General features: G+C 35.2%; 1 protein-coding gene across 1 annotated transcript in view; it reads right to left on the bottom strand.

The window, feature by feature from the left end:
- Positions 1–22,774, bottom strand: part of LOC135199960 (facilitated trehalose transporter Tret1-like) — an 82,579-nt gene extending 59,805 nt beyond the window's left edge. Inside the window, exons 1-4 of the mRNA XM_064228086.1 lie at positions 22,631–22,774; positions 11,793–12,051; positions 6,908–7,003; positions 4,516–4,645 (exon numbers count right to left, since the gene is read on the bottom strand). Coding sequence (XP_064084156.1) covers positions 4,516–4,645; positions 6,908–7,003; positions 11,793–12,044 — 478 coding nt within the window. The 5' untranslated portion in view covers positions 12,045–12,051; positions 22,631–22,774. The remainder of the gene's footprint in view (positions 1–4,515; positions 4,646–6,907; positions 7,004–11,792; positions 12,052–22,630) is intronic.
- Between the last annotated feature and the right edge of the window lie 1,509 nt (positions 22,775–24,283).

Raw genomic sequence — 24,283 nt, 5'->3', positions numbered from 1 at the left:
AATGTTGTAAATTTGTTATTTTTGTGAAGGAGAGGGATAGTAGTGGGTTGTGGAAAGGTGGTTTTTCACGAAACAACCGCTAGCAAAGCAGCCACACGCTGTTTTTGGTGTTTAAACGTATTTTTTTTTAATCAGGTGGTAGATTGATTTAAGAAGGAAACTCTACAGTTTTCTTAGGCTAATAAAAAATGGTACGTTTTATAAGTAACATTTGAAAAACAGAGAGAGAGAGAGAGAGAGAGAGAGAGAGAGAGAGAGAGACAGAGAGAGAGAGAGAGAGATATTAGTTCTTGCTGGCCTGAGAGAGACACAGACAGACAGAGAGACAGAGAGAGAGATTGACTGATTAGTTCTTGCTGGCGCTGGAGGAGGGAGAGAGAGAGAGAGAGAGAGAGAGAGAGAGAGAGATAGAGAGAGAGAGAGGAGAGAGAGAGAGAGGAACGTTCGTTTTGAACATGTATTTATGTAGTAATAATGAAAAACTTTTGGGAAAGCCTTTCAAATTTAGAACTCAAGACATTCTGAGAGACCTTACCTTACAGACCTTACATTTTGTTCGGGTTGCCCCAGGTCCCTCAGTGTGAGGCACCTCTAATGTCTACCAGAGAGTTGCTAGTACATCTTCCGGTATATTTTGCATCTTCCAATCTTGGATGGTCTGGGATGCAGTTTAGATATTTGGGTCAGCGAGCTTATTCTTAAAACACATCTACGCTCACTCCTGATATATTCCTCAGATGAGCTGGCAACGCATTGAATAGACGCTGCATTATCGATGCTGGTGCGCAGTGGATTAATGTCCTGTGTGCTTTCCTTATTCTTCCTGGTATAGTTTTGGGCACTATTAATCTACCTCTGCTTGCTCTTTCTGATATTTTTAGTTCCATGATGTTTTCTGCTATTCCTTCTATCTGTTTCCATGCCTGAATTTATCATGTGGCGTTCTCTTTCTCCTTTCTAGACTATATATAATTTTAAGGATTGTAGTTTTTTCCCAGTAGTCAAGGTCTTAACTTACTTCTATTCTAGCTGTAAAGGACCTTTGTACACTCTCTATTGTGTGACTATCCTTTTGATAGTGTGGGTACCATATCATATTGCAATATTCAAGTGGACATACGAACATATGTTTTATAAAGCATAATCATGTGTTCAGCTTTTCTTGTTTTGACAGCCGTAACAACATTCCCATTTTTGCTTTACATTTTTCCAATAGAATTGCTATTTGATCATTGCATAACATGTTCCTATTCATCATCACACCAAGGTCTTTAACTGCTTCCTTATTTGTGATTGTCTCATTATTAGGTCCCCTATATGCATATAGCTTTCCTTCTCTGTCTCCATAATTTATTGATTCAAATTTATCAGAGTTAAATACCATCCTATTTACCTCTGCCCAATCATATACTTTGTTAAGGTCTCTTTGTAGAGCATTCCTATCTTCATCACAGTAATTTCTCTACTTATTCTTGTGTCATCGGCGAACTATCACTACCGAATCCTTAACATTACTGTCCTAAATGTCTTCAATCATAATAAAAAACAGTATTGCAGCTAAACACAAGTACCTTGTGCACACCGGATATTACCTTGGCTTCATCTGATTTCTCATCGTTTGCAATAACTATCTGTTTCTGTTGGGTAAAAATTCTTTTAACCATCTTCCTACTTTATCCACGATATTGTGTTTTCTAATTTTCTTCGCTAATATATTATGGTCTACCTTGTCAAAAGCTTTTGCATAGTGTAGATAAACCACATCTGTTTCATTTACGCTTTTCATATTTTTGTATATGTTCTCTCGGTGGACTAACAGTTGGGTTTGTGTACTTTTTCCGGGTACGAAACCATGTTGTCCTATATTAAACAAATGATTTTTTATTAAATGTTTCATAATATTTTTCTTCATTACCCTTTCATACACTTTCATAATATGTGATGTTAGACTCACAGGCCTATAATTACTTGCCTCTAGTCTTGATCCACTTTTGAAAGTAGGGGTAATATATGCTAATTTGTGCTCATCATAAATCTTGCCTGTATCTACACTTTGTCTTAATATATTACAAGTGGCTTTGCGATAGAATGAACTACTTTCTTTAACATAATAGCAGGAACTCCATCAGGCCCTGCTGCAGCTCCACTTTTAATTTCATTAATAGCCTGCACAATATCAGCTTCATTAATATCTATGTGAGCTAAATATTCACTATTTTCGTCCCTTACTTCTATATCATTATCTTCATTATCTATTCTAGAGGTGAATTCTCTCTTATATCGTTCTGCCAATATGTTGCAAATTTCCTTTTTTTCCATTCGTTAATCTCCCTTCATTCTAGAGGGCCATTCTATTCTTCTTTTATTGATCTTTTTCGCGTATGAGTATAATAGGTTTGGGGTTTTGCTTGATATTTATTAGGGTTTTTTCTTCCAAGTCCCGTTTTTCATTTCTTTGATTGTAATATCTTTTGTTCTGCATTTTCTATCTTACTTTTTAGTTCTATAACTTTCCATGCATCTTTTCTTTGCAAGACCTTTTTTCCACTTTCTGATTTTCTGGAACAAGATCCTTCTGTCTCTTGGTATGCTGACTGATGTTTACTTTTCTTTCTCGGTATATATTTACCACTATTTTCTCTAATATTTTATATAATACTCCGTATTTACCCTTATGTCATCACTTACAAAATGTTATCCATCTGTGTTTAATTCTTCATTTATTTCTGCCATTTTATATTTTTACTGTAGAGTATTTTCCATATCCTTCCCACTTTTTTCATTTTTATTTCTTGCTTATCTCTGTTTTCACTTGCTTTGGAATCGAATGGACTGTTTAATTCCTATGACATTGATGGTCTGAAATACTCGCATTATTAAATTATTATTTCTTTAACATAATTCATCTCGTTCACAATACTAGGTCTAAAGTATTTTCCTTTCTTGTTGGCAGGTGATTTATTTGTTGAATGTTGTATTCTAGTATGATATCTAATAGCTTTTCGAATTGCCTCTTATCTTCTGCACTACTATTACTCTCTTTTTTTATATGTATAAGTACAACCACAATCTCCTATTCGTTCTTTCCAGTCTACGAAAGGAAAGTTGAAGTCTCCAGATAGGAGAATAGTCCAGTCTTTGTGATTTCTACATATATCATCCAATTTTTCTATTATTAAGTCAAACTCTTTAGTATTAGGAAGGTCTATATATTACTATGTTCAATTAATTTTTGTTTCAGATTCTAAATTCTACCGCTCTTAGTTTCCACATTCTGAGTTACTATATTTCTCATATATTTTTTCCTTGTTTTTTGTCTTTCCCTATGTTTTGCAGTTCCCCCTTGATTCCTATTTTTTTCTACTGATCTATAAGTTTTGGAACCCTTTTATTTGATCATCATTCCCAGGCTCTTGGGAATACCAGGTTTCACTTATATTCATTATATCTATTTTCTTTTCAATTTGGGTTAGTTCTTCTAAGTACTCTATTTTTCTTTTGAGTTACTCGTAACTAAACCCTGCGCATTCATCACTATGATGGTTTGCGTGTTTTCTCCTTCATTTAATTGGTAATAAGAAGGATTTTCCCATGTCTCTTTCCATGTTCTGGTATGTTGTTCTTTTTTTCATTTCCAGAAATTCTGACATTAAAAAATCAACTTTTCATAATATTTGATCTTCCTTCATCATAATTATTCATTTTGTGTCTGAATCTGCAATTTTATCCTGTATCTGCAATATCCTCTTGCATAATAAATACAGTTATTATCTCTTGAGTAGAATCTTGGAGCTGAGGATTTGGATAATTTTTGAATTGACATCTCTGCATATCTCGTTGATGGATTGCTTTTTTCTTTTACCTGATATTCTTATCCTCTCTTTATTTGTTTCTTTCTTATTTTGGATTTTATTACGTGATTGATTATTTATTTGATTATGATTCATGGCTACAGGGTGCATATATTTACATTTTTTGTCGAACTTACATCCTTTTCCTTCTTTTAGGTTTTTGCATATTTTTGGATGCAGATCTCTGCAATCATCCTCATAGCCAGAGAGAGAGAGAGAGAGAGAGAGAGAGAGAGAGAGAGAGAGAGAGAGAGAGAGAGAGAGAGAGCGAGAGAGAGATTTTACACCATGCAGCCAGTACTCGTAGTTAGATTGCTGGTACGAATGTTCTGTTATCTGAAACATCATTTAGACCACGAAAGCTTTCAATTTTATACCAAAATATATGAATAAAGACAAATTTATATCTAACTAGTTTCATATAAGGCCTAGGCCCCGAAGAGAACTATAAAAACATAGGCCTATAAAACGTGTTTTTCTAAGTAACTGGGCCTTAGACTCACCGAACCCAATTGGTAATTAGTTACCCATTGGATACACAAAAAATTACCTGTATTATTCACGTCATAGAAATACTCCTATAACAGTTGTTGCCGAGTTATAAAAAGATATACCTGTAACAGGTGTTGCTAAGTCATTAACCTAGCATTGTAGGCCTACTCACCGAACCAGGTGGTCTGAGCAGTTGTGAGGACGAAGCCAGCCTCCTCCCACCGGGGCAGAGAAACTGCAGGAAACGCGTGGATAGTCCCTACGGACAGACCTGCCAAGCAGGCTACTAAAACGTTGGCTACCTGGAAAGTATTTACGTATATTTACGTATATTTATGTTGTAATAATTCTCTAACATCAAACACAACCATCCCTTAATGCTAGATTCCTTTCACACCGTGTATAACACGACCAAGAATAAATATTTGTAAACTACAACGTTGGCTAGCTGGAAAATATATATATTTATATATTTTCTCATATATTAAGTCAAAATAACCGTCAATGTGGAATCTATTTTACCCTGGGAATAACATATACCCATAAGGATTTATATATGAGGTTGCTACCACGTTGGCTAGCTGGAAGATATATTTATTTATCAAATATCTATGTACAAATACCCGTTGACAGATATATATATATATATATATATATATATATATATATATAGTATATTATATCTATATATATATATATATATATATATATATATATTATATATATTATATATATATATATATATATATATATATATATATAGATATAACTATATTATATATATATATATATAGATATCAATGATATATATATATATATATATATATATATATATATATATATATATATATATATATATATATATATATGAGTTTGAAGAGGAGGAAATATTAAAAATGTGTCCTACATATGTCATTAAAATTAGAAAATTGAAAGGCACTCAGCATGCCATTGAATTGACTTTCACCTGCTCCTACTTACCAGAATATATTGATATAGACCACTCTAGGGTTTGGGTTAAGCCATTTAAATATCGACCAACCCAGTGTTATAAATGCTTTGAATATGGCCACGATCATCACTTGTACAAAACACCCCCCCCCCCCCTGATCCCAACTCCTTGACGAGGTGGGGGCTTAGGGATCCACTGCAGAGGAGTATGCCCTTTATGCTACACTGTCTGCTGTGGATTCCAACTGAACATTGGGACCTTTAACTTTTTTACTCCTCCTTATAAATTTTCCCCTTTCCCTTCTTCTTCTTTCGTTGACGACCCTGGCATGGTATTGGACTATTGAATTGACTGCTCTTTCAACCTGATGGAGGGTGGAGTTGGACGGCATGCCACTCCACCCGTAAAATTCAAGTACCTGACGCGTTCGAGCGAGGGGAAAGTCTTATGTCAAACTTGGTCCCTAGTACTGTATCGCATCTCGACGGACTGACGACGCCTTAAGTGCTGGGGATCAGGTGTATAACCAGGAAGTAACCTCTAGGGGTGGCCCATTAATGTGACATTCCACACCCCTCCCTTGTTGGGCTCCATGGTGGGTGGAGGACTACCTGGCTGAAAACATCACTCTCGTATATATGTATGAATTATTAGGCCCTAATGTTGATGACCCTAGCACGGAATTAGACTTGGCTACCGGATTCGCTCAAGAAAATAAGCCCAACATAACAACGATGGCACCATATGAGCCATTAACAAGAAATAAAAAAAGAAAAATGTACAAACCGACCCAACATTAGTTCATTTTGACCATATTTTTGGGACAGATAATTGGTCCAGATTTCCTGTTTCTCAAACAGAGAGGAAAATTTCCTCCTATGTCTGTGACATTCTGATGTTTATTTCAGAACCTCTTCATCTCAAATGATTTTAATTATTATATTCTTTTCATTTTTTTGCGATTGAAACTGGTTCAGTTTAATTATTTCAACATATACCGGTGTCATTAACCTTTGACGCCATGAAAACAGAGAACCATGGTTAAGAACAGGTTAATTTAATAGTTAACAGCAGTCTCATGCTGTCCTGAACCATTTCTGTTGGTTGGTTAGAGATCAAAGGTCCACGCATGACCTCTTAACCACTTCCAAACATTACTACACTCGTTAATAATAATTTCAATTATATAGATATATATATATATATATATATATATATATATATATATATATATATATATAGTATATTTTCTCAAATATTTATCTACAACTACCTCTTAATATCTATTTCTCATGTATTCTCAAATATTAAGTTTGAAAAAACCTTAGATATCTAATTCACTTCACATTGGGAATAACATACAATTGAAGGGATTACTTATAAGCGTATGTACCCAGGCCTAGGTGCGAACCTAGGCCTATTCAGTACGATACAGACTACAGAGATAAACTGTGAGATATCCTTTCACCAGAATGAATTTTTGATTATTAAAAGTCAGATTAATAAAGTAGAATTGGTGTACATTACAGTCACACACATGTAATAGGCATTGTAAACAGGATTCCTCAAGTTACAATGTAATTAATTTAGGTTTAGGCCTACAGGAACTTACCTGTCTACAGAACGGGGTGAAAGCTGGTTTACAGCAACACTTATTAGGCAGACAGCATGTCTGGCCGGAGGTGGTGTCTGGTTGCGTCTTTGTATTCTGAAAGAAAAATGTTATATTGTTTAATCTGAGAGTATTATGGGGTTATCTACGTGAACTATATTTATATTCACACTAAGGAACCTGTCTTTGGTACTGTAATGACCAGTGCTACGGCAGATTAAAGGAATTTGGTCATGAGACTACAGAAATCTTACAGAAATTTTTATAGAAGTTTTTCAGAATTTCTTAGCACTACAGTATAATTGAGGATTAGGTTCATGACTCTACAGAAATCCTACGGGATTTTTTGTTGTTCTTCAAAAGTTTTTAGCACCACAACCAAATCAGTGATTAGGCTCATGAGACTACAAAAACTCTACAGGAGTTTTGTAGAAGCTCTGGTCAGTCTTGGTACATAATCTGTCAGAGAGGAAGTGGAACAATTGTCTGTGACATTCTGATGTTTATTTCAGAACCTCTTCATCTGCAAATGATTTTAATTATATTATTCTTTTCATTTTTTTGCGATTTGAAACTGGTTCAGTTTAATTATTTCAACATATACCGGTGTCATTAACCTTTGACGCCATGAAAACAGAGAACCATGGTTAAGAACAGGTTAATTTAATAGTTAACAGCAGTCTCATGCTGTCCTGAACCATTTCTGTTGGTTGGTTAGAGATCAAAGGTCCACGCATGACCTCTTAACCACTTCCAAACATTACTACACTCGTTAATAATAATTTCAATTTCATTATAACTAATTTTCTTTCGGAGTTGAGCTTGAGCTAGTATGAATTATATATATTTCCATTTTTTCCACCTAGATATCTTATAACTCTCCATTATTGTTTTAAAGAAGTAGGCCTATGAATATCTTTTTAAATGCAGGTGATAGATAGCAAGAAATAACTTATAATTCACGGCAAAAATAATTCGGTACAAGCAAAAAGGAAAAGCCAGTAGGTATATATATATGTATATATGTATATATATATATATATATATATATATATATATATATATATATATATATATATAGCTCCTGAAATCGAGAACTAATTCGTAATTCGTGGCAAATAATTCATTACTAGTCCAAAAGGTAGGATGTCAGACTCGGTCTCTTAAGATTCTTTCAAACTAGAACCTTTGAACAGAAATCGTATAGGTCTAGTATCCTTTCATACATGCGCATTGAGGCTTACCCAAGCTTAAGAACATAAATAAATAAATAAAAACTGTAATAAGACGCTAAATAGTGATGAACATTAATATATATCACGTGAGCTTCACAGATAGTTACGTAAGGGTCAATTACACACACACACACACACACACACACCCCGGTTACGTAAGAGTTGAATTGGCAAATGGCTGTTACGCAAGAGAACATATGCAAGTTCGGTTTCAGTGCAATGCAAATGGTCGAATAAGTTGTTAACTAGATATTACAACAAATGCAGCTCAAGTGGAGAATAAAAAGGAAGTTAAATTAGGCTATTAAATGTGAGGCGTAATGATTTTATTCCAGTTGTCAGGTCTATAATATAACTTTTTTTTTCAGTTTTTCAATATTTTGTTTTAAAATTGGGTACAAAACATGACGGCTGTAGGGGAATAGTACTATCATTCACTTCCAATAGACAGCTTATAGACTAGAGAAAGCTTAATAGACTAGATAAACCTACTTTGTAGTCTTAAAAATTTCATTCATTAATCAACAACTCCACACGGAAACAAATTTTCAATATATCGTCGAAAGTCAATACACATTATCATATTTTATTTTTACGAAATCGTGACACAGATTTGACAAGAGACGCCACTGGGACTAAGGAAGCTTTTTTCCAATTTTTGACTGTATGTTTGCTGTTCTGAGTTTGTATATATGTATGCATGTATAGACTCCCTAGATAGTTCAAAACTGAAGTGAATTGGCCATACAGCTTAGATAGGAACTAGATAGCTTAGATAGGCCTATGAATATCTTTTTTTTTAAATGCAGGTGATAGATAGCAAGAATAACTTATCAATTCCGGCAAAAATAATTCGGTACAAGCAAAAAGGAAAAGCCAGTAGTAATAGGTATGTATATATGTATATATATATATATATATATATATATATATATATATATATATATATATATATATATATATATATATATATATAGGCTCCTGAATCGAGAACTAATTCGTAATTCGTGGCAAATAAGTTCATTACTAGTCAAAAGGTAGGATGTCAGACTCGGTCTCTTAAGATTCTTTCAAACTAGAACCTTTGAACAGAAATCGTATAGGTCTAGTATCCTTTCATACATGCGCATTGAGGCTTACCCAAGCTTAGAACACATAAATAAATAAATAAAAACTGTAATAAGACGCTAAATAGTGATGAACATTAATATATATCACGTGAGCTTCACAGATAGTTACGTAAGGGTCAATTACACACACACACACACACACACACACCCCGGTTACGTAAGAGTTGAATTGGCAAATGGCTGTTACGCAAGAGAACATATGCAAGTTCGGTTCAGTGCAATGCAAATGGTCTGGAATAAGTGTTAACTAGATATTACAACAAATGCAGCTCAAGTGGAGAATAAAAGGAAGTTAAATTAGGCTATTAAATGTGAGGCGTAATGATTTTATTCCAGTTGTCAGGTCTATAATATAACTTTTTTTTCAGTTTTTCAATATTTTGTTTTAAAATTGGGTACAAAACATGACGGCTGTAGGGGAATAGTACTATCATTCACTTCCAATAGACAGCTTATAGACTAGAGAAAGCTTAATCGACTAGATAAACCTACTTTGTAGTCTTAAAAATTTCATTCATTAATCAACAACTCCACACGGAAACAAATTTTCAATATATCGTCGAAAGTCAATACACATTATCATATTTTATTTTTACGAAATCGTGACACAGATTTGACAAGAGACGCCACTGGGACTAAGGAAGCTTTTTTCCAATTTTTGACTGTATGTTTGCTGTTCTGAGTTTGTATATATGTATGCATGTATAGACTCCCTAGATAGTTCAAAACTGAAGTGAATTGGCCATACAGCTTAGATAGGAACTAGTGGTTTTTAGAAATCTCTCTCGTGAGTGGCAGGTCTATGCGCAGTTGCAATATTGGCCAAGAGACCTAACATACGACTATAACAGGAAATTGTGTAATTTGACTACTTAACTCTACTTGACAAGGATGTCTATATGCCAGAACCTGATAAAAACCATAGAGATACCATGAAAAATGGCATGAATGCTCTTGCTTGACATGTCATGATAAAGCTCAGGGTGATGGATGAGATTTATGATTCAAAATTTTGTTTAGAAAGCTCACTGAATGATCAGCTCTTGAGAAAACCGCTTGTGCAAGCAAGGATTTCAAAATGGACAATGCCTGTAATGAGGCGATAAAGACTGTAAAATAACAGGCAAGTTCGTCTGCAAATATCTGTAACCATCATGGAGGGGACTTACATCAGACCTATAAGCTCTAGATATCACGAAGGAACTTCGCTCTAGACCTATAAGCCTTTCCAGTATTCAAAGATTTGAGTAGTCTATGGACAAGACCGTGAAATGATATGATTAGAATGAATAATATCCTGTAGGGAACTAAGTAACAAGTTCTGGAATCGTCCTGAAACGAGTTAGAGATAAAAAAAAAAGGACCGCCCCCTTCCCTCCCCTCATGTAGAATAACCATAACAACCTTCCCCTCTCTCGCCCCCATCCAAACTGCCCAACCTCTAGACTAAACGAACTCTGGGTGCATTCTCGTAATACAATGTGTTACATAATATCCTTAAGCCCTCGCCTTCCCCACCTAACAACCCCTGTAGACAACAAACACCCCTACCCTTCCCCTTCCCGTGACCTCTCTAGACCAAACGAACTATAGCGGTGTGCATCCAACCCAAAAAACAACCCCAGCGACGGCACAATGCATCTGGGTGTTCTAGAGGGATTTATGGCCGACATTGACCTTTTCTCCCACCCCACCCCACCACCCCCACGTCCCCAACCCCACAACCCCTGCCCTTGATGTTGCAAGGCCGAATGCACCTATCTATTATAACATTGGCGACAGGGGTTCGTTGCTGAGCATGGATACCGGTCAATTGCCGGGAACTCAGCCCAGTTTGTTGCGGTCGTCGGTCTAACCGGTCGTCTTGTTGCATTTCACGTGTGCTCAGATGTACGAGAAGAGAGAGAGAGAGAGAGAGAGAGAGAGAGAGAGAGAGAGAGAGAGAGAGAGATTAGTAATTTTATTCACACTACCATTGCTCCTCTTATGATTCTCTAACAAGCTCACTTGGTTTCTCTGGAAAACATACTAGTTTTAAGTTATATATAAAGTAAATGTTATGTCGCTAAATTAAAGTATTACAGAACGTCATCACCTGTAACGCATTTCGTACATTGAGCAAAAGGATTGGTGAGTAAGAGAAGACTTTTATAGATTGTCAGCAAATATCTCCGGTAGTATACCTTGATTGCTTTACCTCAACCAGGCGGCATATAGTAGTACCACAACTCTAGGTAGTTAAAATTATACTCACGTTTAACAAGACAGTTTAAACCAAAGTTGAAAATCGGGTAACTTAATAAAGCATCTTATCTATTTATTTAATCTAATTTAATAGCTTTACTTCCATGATTGCTTTACCTCAACCAGCCGGCATATACTAGTAGTACCATAACTGTAAGTCGTTATACTTACGTATAAAAAGACAGTTTAAACCAAGTTGAAAAATAATTAATTCGGGTAACTTAATAAAGTATCTTGTCAATATTTAATCTAATTTAATAGCTTTACTTTCCTTACCTTATCAAGACAAGCGATGTGGTTGGTACTACTTTCGTCTATCAAAGGTCTGCGTTCTTGAGTACGGATATCCGTACCAGTCGGTTGAGGAGAGATTTTGTCTTCTTGTCTTCCTCCTCCTCCTCCTCCCCCTCCTTCATCCATTTCTTGTCTTCCTTCGTCCGTTTCCTCTCCTTCAGGTAGAATAAGCTTGTGCACCTTTCCGTTAGTCTCTTGGGAGAATTTTTCTGTCCACGGGTTCGAGGTCTTCATTTGTGCTCTGAAAGGAGAGTGAAACCCGCTCTTGACAGTTTCTTTTAACATTGACTATTAACATGTGTTTTTTTTTCGGTCATCTTTTGTCTTACATTCTTGATGCCTACAGAAGATACTACAAAGACACAATATTTGGCGTCCCAGATGAATAGGTTGGTTTAACAAAACTACAATACAACAATGAACACGATGATGTGCATAGGTTACCTATAGGTCTAGGCTTCGAAAGACGAACGCAGCATATATTGTTAATCATTTTAACAGTTGACTGTTAATGTAATTTTTGGTTATTTTATTGCTAATTTTGTAGTGTCTACAAAGGATAATATATAGAAACAAGTATTTGGTGGTATTAATCAATACAGCGACGAACGCTCGGCCTAGTTAGGTACCAGTGATGCTCAAATCTCATGAGACATGACTCCTTAGGATTTCGTTCAAAATTCACTAACTGGCAACCTACTATGCTCCACATTTATCTATTATTTCAATGCGAAAACGCTATTATTGCATACAATAATGCCATAATATGTTTCCAAAGAGTGAAATCTGTCATATATTTTAAAACCGTAAGAAAATGTCACGTGTAGCCAAATTTCGAAAAAACACTTACGAAACATTTTCAAAATTTTAGTTCACATATCGCTGAAGCATTTTACCAAAACGCAGTCGTCATCAAACCTCAGTTCAAATGTTAAATAAAAAAACGAAAAAAAATTGTCATAACATTAATGACAGTTCCAAAGCAAGCATAAAATTTGCAATAGTCCTATTTCATTACTTTTACACCTCAACGTAGAAAAAAATGAAAATGTTTTTACAAAAATAGAATGCGCCCACCGTTGTCAACGTGTGTGGGGTAGCATGTGTGACGCCATGACGCACCATTAGTGTCTGTGCAACAATAACCACCTCGTGTAACATAAGTAGGTCTACAATGAGTAGCGACAATGCAATTATCTTGAACATATTTACTTTATATGTGTTAGAGGAATATTTGGATTTTCATATATAATTATTTGTTATATTTCTTAAATACAATAATGATGGCATATTTGCAAATATTCGCCTTTGCAATTATTCCTTTGTCAAAGCCAAGATATTATTCCTAGACCTAGGTGTTAGATTTATTTACTTTACACTTAACATTCACGTCTCTCTATTAACAATTTCTGGCGAGATAGCAAATGAGGTTTTCTACATGTTCTTGCACTTCAAGTTTACACTTTATAAAAGAATTAATTATACACCAAAAGGGAGCAGAAGGACTTTCAAGAAAATAATACTTTAAACCAGTTGAAGAACAAGTGTTCCAGATGCCTAGATATTAATACTTATATTTCAATTAATAGCCATCACCTCAATACAATCAATCCTCAAAGAACAGTTAATCTCTACACATAAAACATTAGTAATAGATTACATCTCAGAAGGCTTAGATTAATGTTTTAGGCCTATAAATAATTTTGCAACGTACAGGCTGCTTAAACACAGCCTAAAACTTCAACATTCAAAGAAACTGGTTGTAATATCATAATCCTATTGTATCGTCAAAGAACAGGTAATCTCTACAAATAAATTCATTAGTAACAGATTACATCTCAGAAGGCTTATATTAATTTTTTAGGCCCATAGAACATTTTGCAACATAAGGGAAGTTTAAACACAGCCGAAAGCTTCAAAATTCAAAGAAAACTTGTTTTAATTCATATTCCTACTTTGAAAATGTTATGATTGTTGAGCTTATTAGGTCTACTGTCTATATCAGCAGACGTAGTTCATGTTAGGTATGCCCTCATTGATGGCACCGCTAACCTTATCGCGCCGCACTTTGAACTAAAGTAGCATAAAAGAAAGAAAATCGGTTCAAATCACACACATTACGAAGTATACCAATTCATAAAAGGGATCATATCTAACCACGGTCCGTTGGTCAATGAACACTAGCTAGACCCTGTGTGTGTGTGTAAAAGAGCCATGATATGCAATAACCCTCGGCCATAAGCACAGTTAGGACCTCTTCAATCAGTCAGTTCTCTCTCTCTCTCTCTCTCTCTCTCTCTCTCTCTCTCTCTCTCTCACGGATAGACTTCTATATGCACGTGACTGCTACCTGCTTGTAGAACGGCTCCCTCTGCATATCCAGTCTCTCTCTCTCTCTCTCTCTCTCTCTCTCTCTCTCTCTCTCTCTCTCTATATATCTATATATATATATATAAATATCATATATATATATATATATATATATATATATACATCATATATATATATATATAATCATATATATATATATATATATATATATATATATATATATATATTAGTATATACATACATAAATTTATATATGTAATATATAATATATATAATATGAATATATATACACATATATATATATATATACATATATAATATATATTATATATATATATATATATATATATACACCTACAATTGTTCGAAAAACATTTACTTAATATCTACGCAAAACCTGAGCTAAGCTTTATAAATTTCAAGTTCATTTTATTGTTTTGACGAGCGCTCATAACCCACTTATTGCTTCACTAGGGGAATTATGCGAACAAAAAAATCTTAATAAACTTGTAGCACATAAAGATATAATCTAGGACAAAAAAAAAAAAAACAATTAATATTCATGAAAGCGGACTAGACAATTATTGCCTCAATCGTCAGTAGGCTTGGCATTTGCGTGTCTTACCAAATATGGTGGAATTTGCTGTTTTTTGTAATACCAGTATTATCATTTATCGTCATTATACGTATGTATATCTTGCTGTAATATCTTTTGAAATGTTCCTATTTGTAACTACCCGAAAACAGTTCTTGTATTTTGATAATCTTTTGTTACAGTTTTCAGAATGTGATTAGTAATTTGATTAAATTTTTTCTCTTTCTTAATAAGTGGTCTCTTTCTATTTACCATATGAATAGCGTTCGTTTTCCGAATATAATAATAATAATAATAATAATAATAATAATAATAATAGTACTACAGAAGATGGATGCCGGGTACCAACTCAAGAAAAGAGGCAACAGAATCACCATCTGATGTTCATGGACGACATCAAGCTGTATGGTAAGAGCATCAAGGAAATAGATACCCTAATCCAGACTGTAAGGATTGTATCTGGGGACATCAGGATGGAGTTTGGAATAGAAAAATACGCCTTAGTCAAGATACAAAAAGGCAAAGTACGAGAACTGAAGGGATAAAGCTACCAGATGGAGCAACATCACATAGATGAGACAGGATACAATACCTGGGAATAATGGAAGGAGGGGATATAAAACACAAACCAAGAGATGAAGGACACGATCAGGAAAGAATATATGCAGACACAACGGCGATACTCAAGTCAAAACTCAACGCCGGAAATATGATAAAAGCCATAAACACATGGGCAGTGCCAGTAATCAGATACAGCACAGGAATAGTGGAATGGACGAAGGCAGAACTCCGCAGCATAGATCAGAAAACTAGGAAACATATGACAATACACAAAGCACTACACCCAAGAGCAAATACGGACAGACTAATATAACACGACAAACGGAAGGAAGGAGGGAGAGGACTACTAAGTATAGAGGACTGCGTCAACATCGAGCAGAGCACTGGGGCAATATCTGAAAACCAGTGAAGACGAGTGGCTAAGAGTGCATGGGAAGAAGGAACTAATAAAAGTAGACGAAGACCCAGAAATATACAGAGACAGGAGGAAAGACAGACAGAACGAGGACTGGCACAACAAACCAATGCACGGACAATACATGAGACAGACTAAAAAACTAGCCAGCGATGACAATTGGCAATGGCTACAGAGGGGAGAGCTCAAGAAGGAACTGAAGGAATGATAACAGCGGCACAAGATCAGGCCCTAAGAACCAGATATGTTCAAAGAACGATGGACGGAAATAACATCTCTCCCATATGTAGGAAGTGCAATACGAAAAATGAAACCATAAACCACATAGCAAGTGAATGCCGGCACTTGCACAGAACCAGTACAAAAAGAGGCATGATTCAGTGGCAAAAGCCCTCCACTGGAGCCTGTGCAAGAAACATCAGCTACCTTGCAGTAATAAGTGGTACGAGCACCAACCTGAAGGAGTGATAGAAAACGATCAGGCAAAGATCCTCTGGGACTATGGTTATCAGAACGGATAGGGTGATACGTGCAAACAGACAGACGTGACGTTGATTGACAAAGTCAAGAAGAAAGTATCACTCATTGATGTCGCAATACCATGGGACACCAGAGTTGAAGAGAAAGAGAGAGAAAAAATGGATAAGTTATCAAGATCTGAAAATAGAAATAAGAAGGATATGGGATATGCCAGTGGAAATCGTACCCATAATCATAGGAGCGCTAGGCACGATGCCAAGATCCCTGAAAAAGGAATCTAGAAAAACTAGAGGCTGAAGTAGCTCCAGGACTCATGCAGAAGAGTGTGATCCTAGAAACGGCACACATAGTAAGAAACTATAAATACCACCCAGTCGAATTGGAGGACTGTGATAGAGCAAAAAAAAAAAAAAAAAAAATATAATATAATAATATAATAATAATAAAAATATAATAATAATACTTTATTAAAAGTAATGGCTACTTCAGCAAGCGTTACTTGTAGAGATTCTTCTCTATTTTCCGAGTAGCGGCTTTTTCGTGCTACTTAAACAGGCTAGTAGAGCGCCTATTGAGGTCATGACCAAATAGTCAAAATTGGTGTATATATTCGAAGATCAGTCCACCCTCAGCTTCCTAGCCCGAGGATGTCTGGCAGCTCCAGACGAAAGCTCGCTTGCTTCATGAGAGAGAGAGAGAGAGGAAGAGAAGAGAGAGAGAGAGAGAGAGAGAGAGAAAATCGTTAATGACTTACATGACTATGGTATCATAGTTTTATCTGTAAAATTCCAATATATACACCTATTTTCACTATTTGATTATGACCTCTGTAGGCGCTCTACTAGTCCTGTTTTAAGTAGCACGGAAAAAGCCGCTATTCGGAAAATAAAGAAGAATCTCTACAAGTGTAACGCTGCTGAAGTAGCCATTACTTTTAATAAAGTATGCTTCAGAGAGGGTCTGCTTCCTAAGTACATAATAATGATAATAATTATAATAATAATAATAATAAACAATAATAATAATAATTGATTGACGTGGCGTTGATTGACAAATAAAGAAGAATTTATCACTCATTGATGTCGTATACCATGGGACCCCAGAGTTGAAGAGAAAGAAAGGGAAAAAACGGATAAGTATCAAGACCTGAAAATAGAAATAAGAAGGATATGGGATATGCCAGTGGAAATTGTACTACCCATAATCATAGGAGCACTAGGCACGATCCCAAGATCCCTGAAAAGGAACTGGAAAAACTGGAGCAGCTGAAGTAGCTCCCGGACTCATGCTTGAAGAGTGTGATCCTAGAAACGGCGCACATAGTAAGAAAAGTGATGGACTCCTAAGGAGGCAGGATTGCAACCCGGGGTCGGGACCCCACACTATCATCCACCCAGTCGAATTGGAGACTGTATTAAACTCCCCCCCACAAAAAAAAAAAAAAAAGAATAATAATATTAAATAAAAATAATAATAATAATATTGTGAAAGCTTGAATTTCAAGTCAATAGCTAGATTTAAGAGTCGGCTTGTTCCATATGAACAGGGTTCATGCTACTGAATAATAATAATAATAATAATAATAATAAAATAATAATAATAATAATAATAATAATAATAATAATAATATAATAATAATAATAATAATGATGTTCTAAAAGGGGCCACATTAATACAAAGAAAGTAATTAAAGAGTCCGTGTATAATTTTTAAGACTACTACAAAAAGCTTGCAAACCCTTCCTTGGGGGCTCATCTTCAGTCCAAATGAACAATAGGCCTACAACATGTACAGAGGTAAATTTAAAAACAAAGAGTCCGTTGAAGATCGTTGGAGAATATTGCCTCTTTCTTCATCACCTGGCCCATTAACGAGCTAACGACCGTGTCAACGATCTTCAACGACTCTTGTTTTTAAATTTACCTCTGTACATGTTGTATACTAATTGTTCATTTGACTGAAGAAATGAACCCAGGGAAGGGTTCGTAAACTTTTTGTAGTCTTAAAAATTATACATGACTCTTACAACTTTTGTATAATTATTGTGGACCCTCTAGAACATTATATATACTCTCGCGATAGAGAGTTTTTCCTAATACATAATAATAATAATAATAATAATAATAATAATAATAATAATAATAATAATAATAACTAATAATAATAATAATAATAATCTATGGGAGCTTGAATTTCAAATCGGTGGCCTCTATTGTGGACTTGCTCCATAATGAATTGTGTGTTTTCTTCTGAATAATAATAATAATAATAATAATATAATAATAATAATAATAATAACTAATAATAATAATAAATAATAATATCAGCCGCAGTTTTTGAAGACTTGAGTGTATGTTTTACACAGTAACCAAAACATCTACTTACATCTCTGTTAAAATATTGCTAAAGCATACAGAATCAAAGGGGACGGTAGACATTTCAGTAAAGTAAATCGGAGACTCCAAAAAAAAAAATGTACTAATAATCGCTGTGAAATCTCGGACGATTGACCTGAATTCAAACAAGCTTTTTTTGTGTGGCTTTGGGTCGTGAATTACGAATAGGAACCTTGACATTATCTTCTGGAAATCATTGTAGTGTATGTCATCGTAAAAGGTCGATGTTAGTATGAAGGAACTTGCAACGTAGTAGAATAGTTGTTATATATATGTATATAGTATATATTTCTGTATATATAGTTATATATATGTGTGTGTATTTATATACATACATATATGCCATATATACAAATACATACAAACTATTGCCTCATTTCAAATTCCTTTGTCAGTACTTCGATTGTATAAGATGATATATATATTTATATATATAACGTATATATATATATATATATATATATATATATATATATATATATATATATATTTAGATGGTCTATATACACGCATGTATCATCATTTGCGCATTGTCAATCATTGCATGCTAACCAACGGAATTTGATGGTGATAGAGAGAGAGAGAGAGAGAGAGAGAGAGAGAGGTCCACGTTTGCATGACTTCCCGTCTGGCCTTTGAGAGACAGATTAATTAATTATTAATCCGAATGGGATTGATAAAGTCCTCAGGGAACCGCATAATAGCTTTTGTTTTTCGCTTACTCGGGGAGTAAGCCTAGAAACTATTTTGTTGGTGTTGTTGTTTTTGTTCTTCTTCTTCTTGCTGTTGTTGTTGTTGGGGGTGGCGGGGGTAGGAAAAGTCAATGAAAAAGCCTTAAAAATGGTGTTTCGCGTCGAGTTAAAGATTTAGGAATTTTAGGATACGATGTTTATCATTTTCTTATTAGAATGAAAATGTAAAAAATAAATAATGTACAAGTTAAACAGTGCAGAAAAATTATATCTAATAAAATAGAACGTATTTATTTTAATTTCCGTTGGTGAAACAACGCGCTATTTGACCGTAGATTTTATCATGCGCCCCGAGTAAACTGGTGGTCGGATCACGCCTTGTTATTCCTAGGTTGACGCTGTCTCTGTGATTTTCAGAAAAAAAAAGTGGGAATGAGGGTATCCAGCACATCACCCCAGCGCCCACGGATGTTTTAAGGGACGTTTGCATACGAAAAGTGTGAATGTTTTCCTTGAGGTCACCGTCCAAGTATTGAAAACAAAACAAACCAGCTGCATTTTAATAATTTCATTAAATCATTTCTCTTTATCTTTATATATGTATATAAATTTTAAATTTGTTTCTTCTTTCTGTATTTCCCATTAGCATTTGTAACTTCTTTCTAATGAACATTTTGATATTCGATGGAAGCTTGACTCTCAAGTCAGTTGACCCTTTGTTCCATATGAATAGGTTTCATTTTGTGAAAATAATAATAATAATAATAATAATAATAATAATAATAATAATAATAATAATAAATAGCAGTAGTAGTAGTCCTGTCTTCTTAAGTCTTAAGCAATATGAATAAAAATATAGGTTATTATACTTCATAATTAGTGAGAAAAGCTGAGTGTTATAATAGATTCACATCGAACCGTGCATTTGATGTCTAGGCCAGTCCCTTTCGACGCTCCTGATTGGCTGTTAATGAGCCAATCACAGGCCTGGCAACTCTCCTCAGTCTCTCTCGAGAGTTCACATAGGCAGTATGTATGTTCCATCGCTCCTGAGGGATACGTTTGAAAGACGTATCCCTCAGGAGAGATGGAAGAAACATCCTGCCTATGTGAACTCTCGAGAGAGACTGAGGAGAGTTTCCAGCCCTGTGATTGGCTCATCAACAGCCAATTAGGAGCGTCGTAAGGGACTGGCCTAGACATCAAATGCACGGTTCGATGTGAATCTACAGTAACTAAGCAGTGTCCTTGCCGGCAGAATATTTTGTATAGACTGAGTGTCACGTGGCAATATAGTGTACTCTTTGTTACCACTAAGGTTATGGCGACACGCCAATACATACTTTAGCGGTGGTACACTGCTGAAGGAGGTTAAGTGTTCATTTTTTTATGTGTTTTTTCTTTTTCTTTTTCTTAGAAGGTCTTTCAAGACACGTGGGTGCGTAGGTGGTGGTGTTTAGTATATGTTTGGTTAGATCCTCATGTTGTGTGTTGTATGTGTGATACATACATATTATTATGCATAAGTATATTGTATGTTTGTATGTATACATATATATATATATATATATAAACATGTATACCTATAAGTGCGTATATATATATATATATATATATATATATATATAGTATATATACATACATACATACATACATACATACATACATATATATTTTGCCAAATGTCAAACTCCTATTTTCCCAGCCATGATCAATGGAAAGTTAATATTGTGTTACTGAATGTCACTAGAGATTCCTCAGCATCGCGTGACTAAACAGTCAGACATAAATATAAAATTAACACAGTAATCTTTCTTGATATAATGGAATAATGAAGGTTATTTGACCCAACTTGAGCAAAATGTGGTTTCATTATATTAACTAGGTTTTACGCATCTACCATCTTTTATTGCTTTTACGATTATTGACGTACAATTTTGAAAAAAATGGGAAAGCTTTTTATACAAACTTATTATTTTCGCTTACTCGAGGAGTAAGCCTACAAATTAGTCGTTATTGTGGTTTGGGGGTAGGAAAGGACTATGAAAAAGCCTTAAAAGGTCTTAAAAAGGTGTTTCGCGTCGAGTTAAAGGTACAGGAATTTTAGGGTACGATATCGATGATTTGTTTATTAGAATGAAAAAGTTAAAAATAGATAATGTGCATGTCAAACAGGACAGAACAACTAATTTTGATAATACAGGGTGTCCATAAAGTCCCAGTACCATTACAAGTATTTACTCATTGTAATGGTACTGGGACTTAATGGACACCCTGTATGTAGCGTATTTATTCATCGTTGATGAACCAATGCGCTGTTTGACCGTAGATTTTAGGATGCACCCCGAGTAAGCTGGGTGCCAGATCACGCCTTGTTATCTCAGACAGACGTATATTTTTAAATATTTTATTAGACGCTTGCTATTTTCTCACGGACATAAAATTGATAAAAAAATAAAATTTATATTTTATTCCCTGACAGATGTAATATTTCAGTAATTTAAATTTTGTCAGCGGAAGAGTGGAATATGTTAAGTTGTCACAAGGTAACGATGGAGTACTTGACTGTTACGTAACAAAAGTTATCTAACAATTCCTGTGGAATATTGAACAGTTCTATTTTGAAGTTGAGACGTGTTGCAGATATTGATTTTTCTCTTTGTTCAGAGTAAATGTTAATTTTGTTAAAAAGGTTAACTTAAACGAGGTGTTCACACCCCGTGGAATTTAACAATATTAAAATAATATTATTAGAAAAGTAAATTCACAATAATATGTCTGTTTGGTCTTGTTAATTAAAATACAAAACAGAAAGCTTTCGATGACCTGCACGGTCCTCCTTGTCAATCTGAATATAATTACTAACAGTGACCATAAAAAACTTTGTTTTTTGACTAGTTTCCAAATAGCTTGTTTGTAAACTAGTCAATAAACAAAGTTTTTGAATGATCACTGTTAGTGATTATATTCAGATTGACAAGGAGGACCGCGCAGGTCATCTAAAGCTTTCTGCTTTGTATTTTAAATAACAAGATCAAACAGACATATTATTGTAGTTTTACTTTTCCATTTCATTTAATTAACTCGTGTGATTATGAGTTTCCTTTGAATTATTATTATAATAATAATTATTATTATTATTATTATTATTATTATTAGTGTGAGAAGATGAACCTTATACTTCTGGAACAAGCCCACCAAAGGGGCCAACAACTGGAAATTCGAGCTTAACAAAGAATATTTTGGCGTTCAGTCGAAAGGAAGTATCTATCAGTAATCCACAAAAAAACTAAAAAACAACACAAGACTTAATATCACTTAATTAAAACCACTGTGTTATCTCAATTTACCTTGCGCGACTGCGAACGATTTTTCAAAGTCAAAAGTTTCGTATCTCTACTGAAAGTCGTTCAAGGAGGAGAGAGGTGACGGCTGCCCCGTTCGATGGCCAGACCTGCACTGAGAAGATATTGGATGCAGTCGCGGATATTTACACTTGGGGGAGAACACTTACTTTGCGGAACAGAGATGTCACGTCGCGGTCAAGTTTACGTTGGCGGCATTTTCATTTTGTCGATTACGTTCGTTTGACGCTTGTGTGAAGGTCCGGTTACACCAAATAAGGATTGTATTATTATTATTATTATTATTATTATTATTATTATTATTATTAATTCTGAATTTCCTATTATCTTGTGTTACTTCTTTTATTATGAACATCACAACGTTTGTTTTTGGAAGCTTGAATTTCAAGTCAGTGCACCTTTTGTGGTCTTGGTCCATATACGCAAGTATGGTTCTTCATCTTCTGAATAATAATAAAAAAAATAAATAATAATAATAATCATCATCATCATCATCATCATAATAATAATAATAATAATAATAATAATAATAATCACGCCCGCACCAAACATCAAGAGGCCATCTCCCGGGATGTCATCATACAGAACACGAAGATCATCGGGAAGGCCCCTGATGCCCGTCGGTTAAGCCTGCTGGAGGCGCTTCTCATCCAGCAAATAAAACCTACACTGAATACGACGCAGGAAGAATTTCTCCTCCCTACGAGTATGAGAAGACCTGCCACCAACAATGACACCACCGATCACGACAACTCTACGGAAGACAACGCCCCTCCGAACGGGTAGGTACACCTGCAGCCGATTGAAATCAAATTGGCTGTGACGTCCCGCAGCGTAGCGCAACGCCCATCAACGTTACCAGGAGGTCTAGACGGCTGCAAGACCTGCAGCATCGCAACCATCGACTCGGAGAAAGTGGCTTGAGACCTGGCTCAAGCCACCAATGAAAACGAAGACTTACCGCCACCAGCCAATAGGAGATCAGCATGGGGCAGACCCCTGCTGTCAACCCCAAATATAAAGAGGACGGAAGAGCCCGTGCTGACACAAGGTCAGTTTAATAAAAAACAACAACAACAACACAAATAGATCAGTCCACCCTCAGCTTCCCAGCCCGAGGATGTCTGGCAGCTCCAGACGAAAGCTCGCTTCAAGAAAGAAAGAGAGAGAAAATCGTTAATGACTTTGATGACTATGGTATCATAGTTTATCTGTAAAACCCAAATATAGACACCTATTTTGACACTATTTGATCATGACCTCTATAGGCGCTCTACTAGCCTGTTTAAGTAGCACGGAAAAAGCTGCTATTCGTAAAATAGAGAAGAATCTCTACAAGTGTACGCTGCTGAATGTACCCATTACTTTTAAAATAAAATAATAATAATAATATTCTTTGGAAGCTTGAATTTCATGTCAGTGGTCCCTTTGGCTGGCTTGTCCCGAGCTCCGTATGTATAGGCTTCATCTTCCGAGTAATAACATAATGATAATAATAAAAAACAGGGTATTTTTATACGCTATTGCTGATATTTTTACGACGCATAAGAATTTGGCCTCGTCTAATGTCGTGGCAGTTCTGAGCTGAACATTGGCAGCACCCTGGACTGAAATTCTTCATGCTCAACGTGCATTCAA

The sequence above is a fragment of the Macrobrachium nipponense genome, chromosome 26 (assembly GCF_015104395.2).
Source record: "Macrobrachium nipponense isolate FS-2020 chromosome 26, ASM1510439v2, whole genome shotgun sequence".
Lineage (NCBI taxonomy): Eukaryota > Metazoa > Arthropoda > Malacostraca > Decapoda > Palaemonidae > Macrobrachium > Macrobrachium nipponense.
The sequence above is the reverse complement of the archived record's forward strand: the minus strand, read 5'-3'. Positions and strand labels throughout refer to the sequence as shown.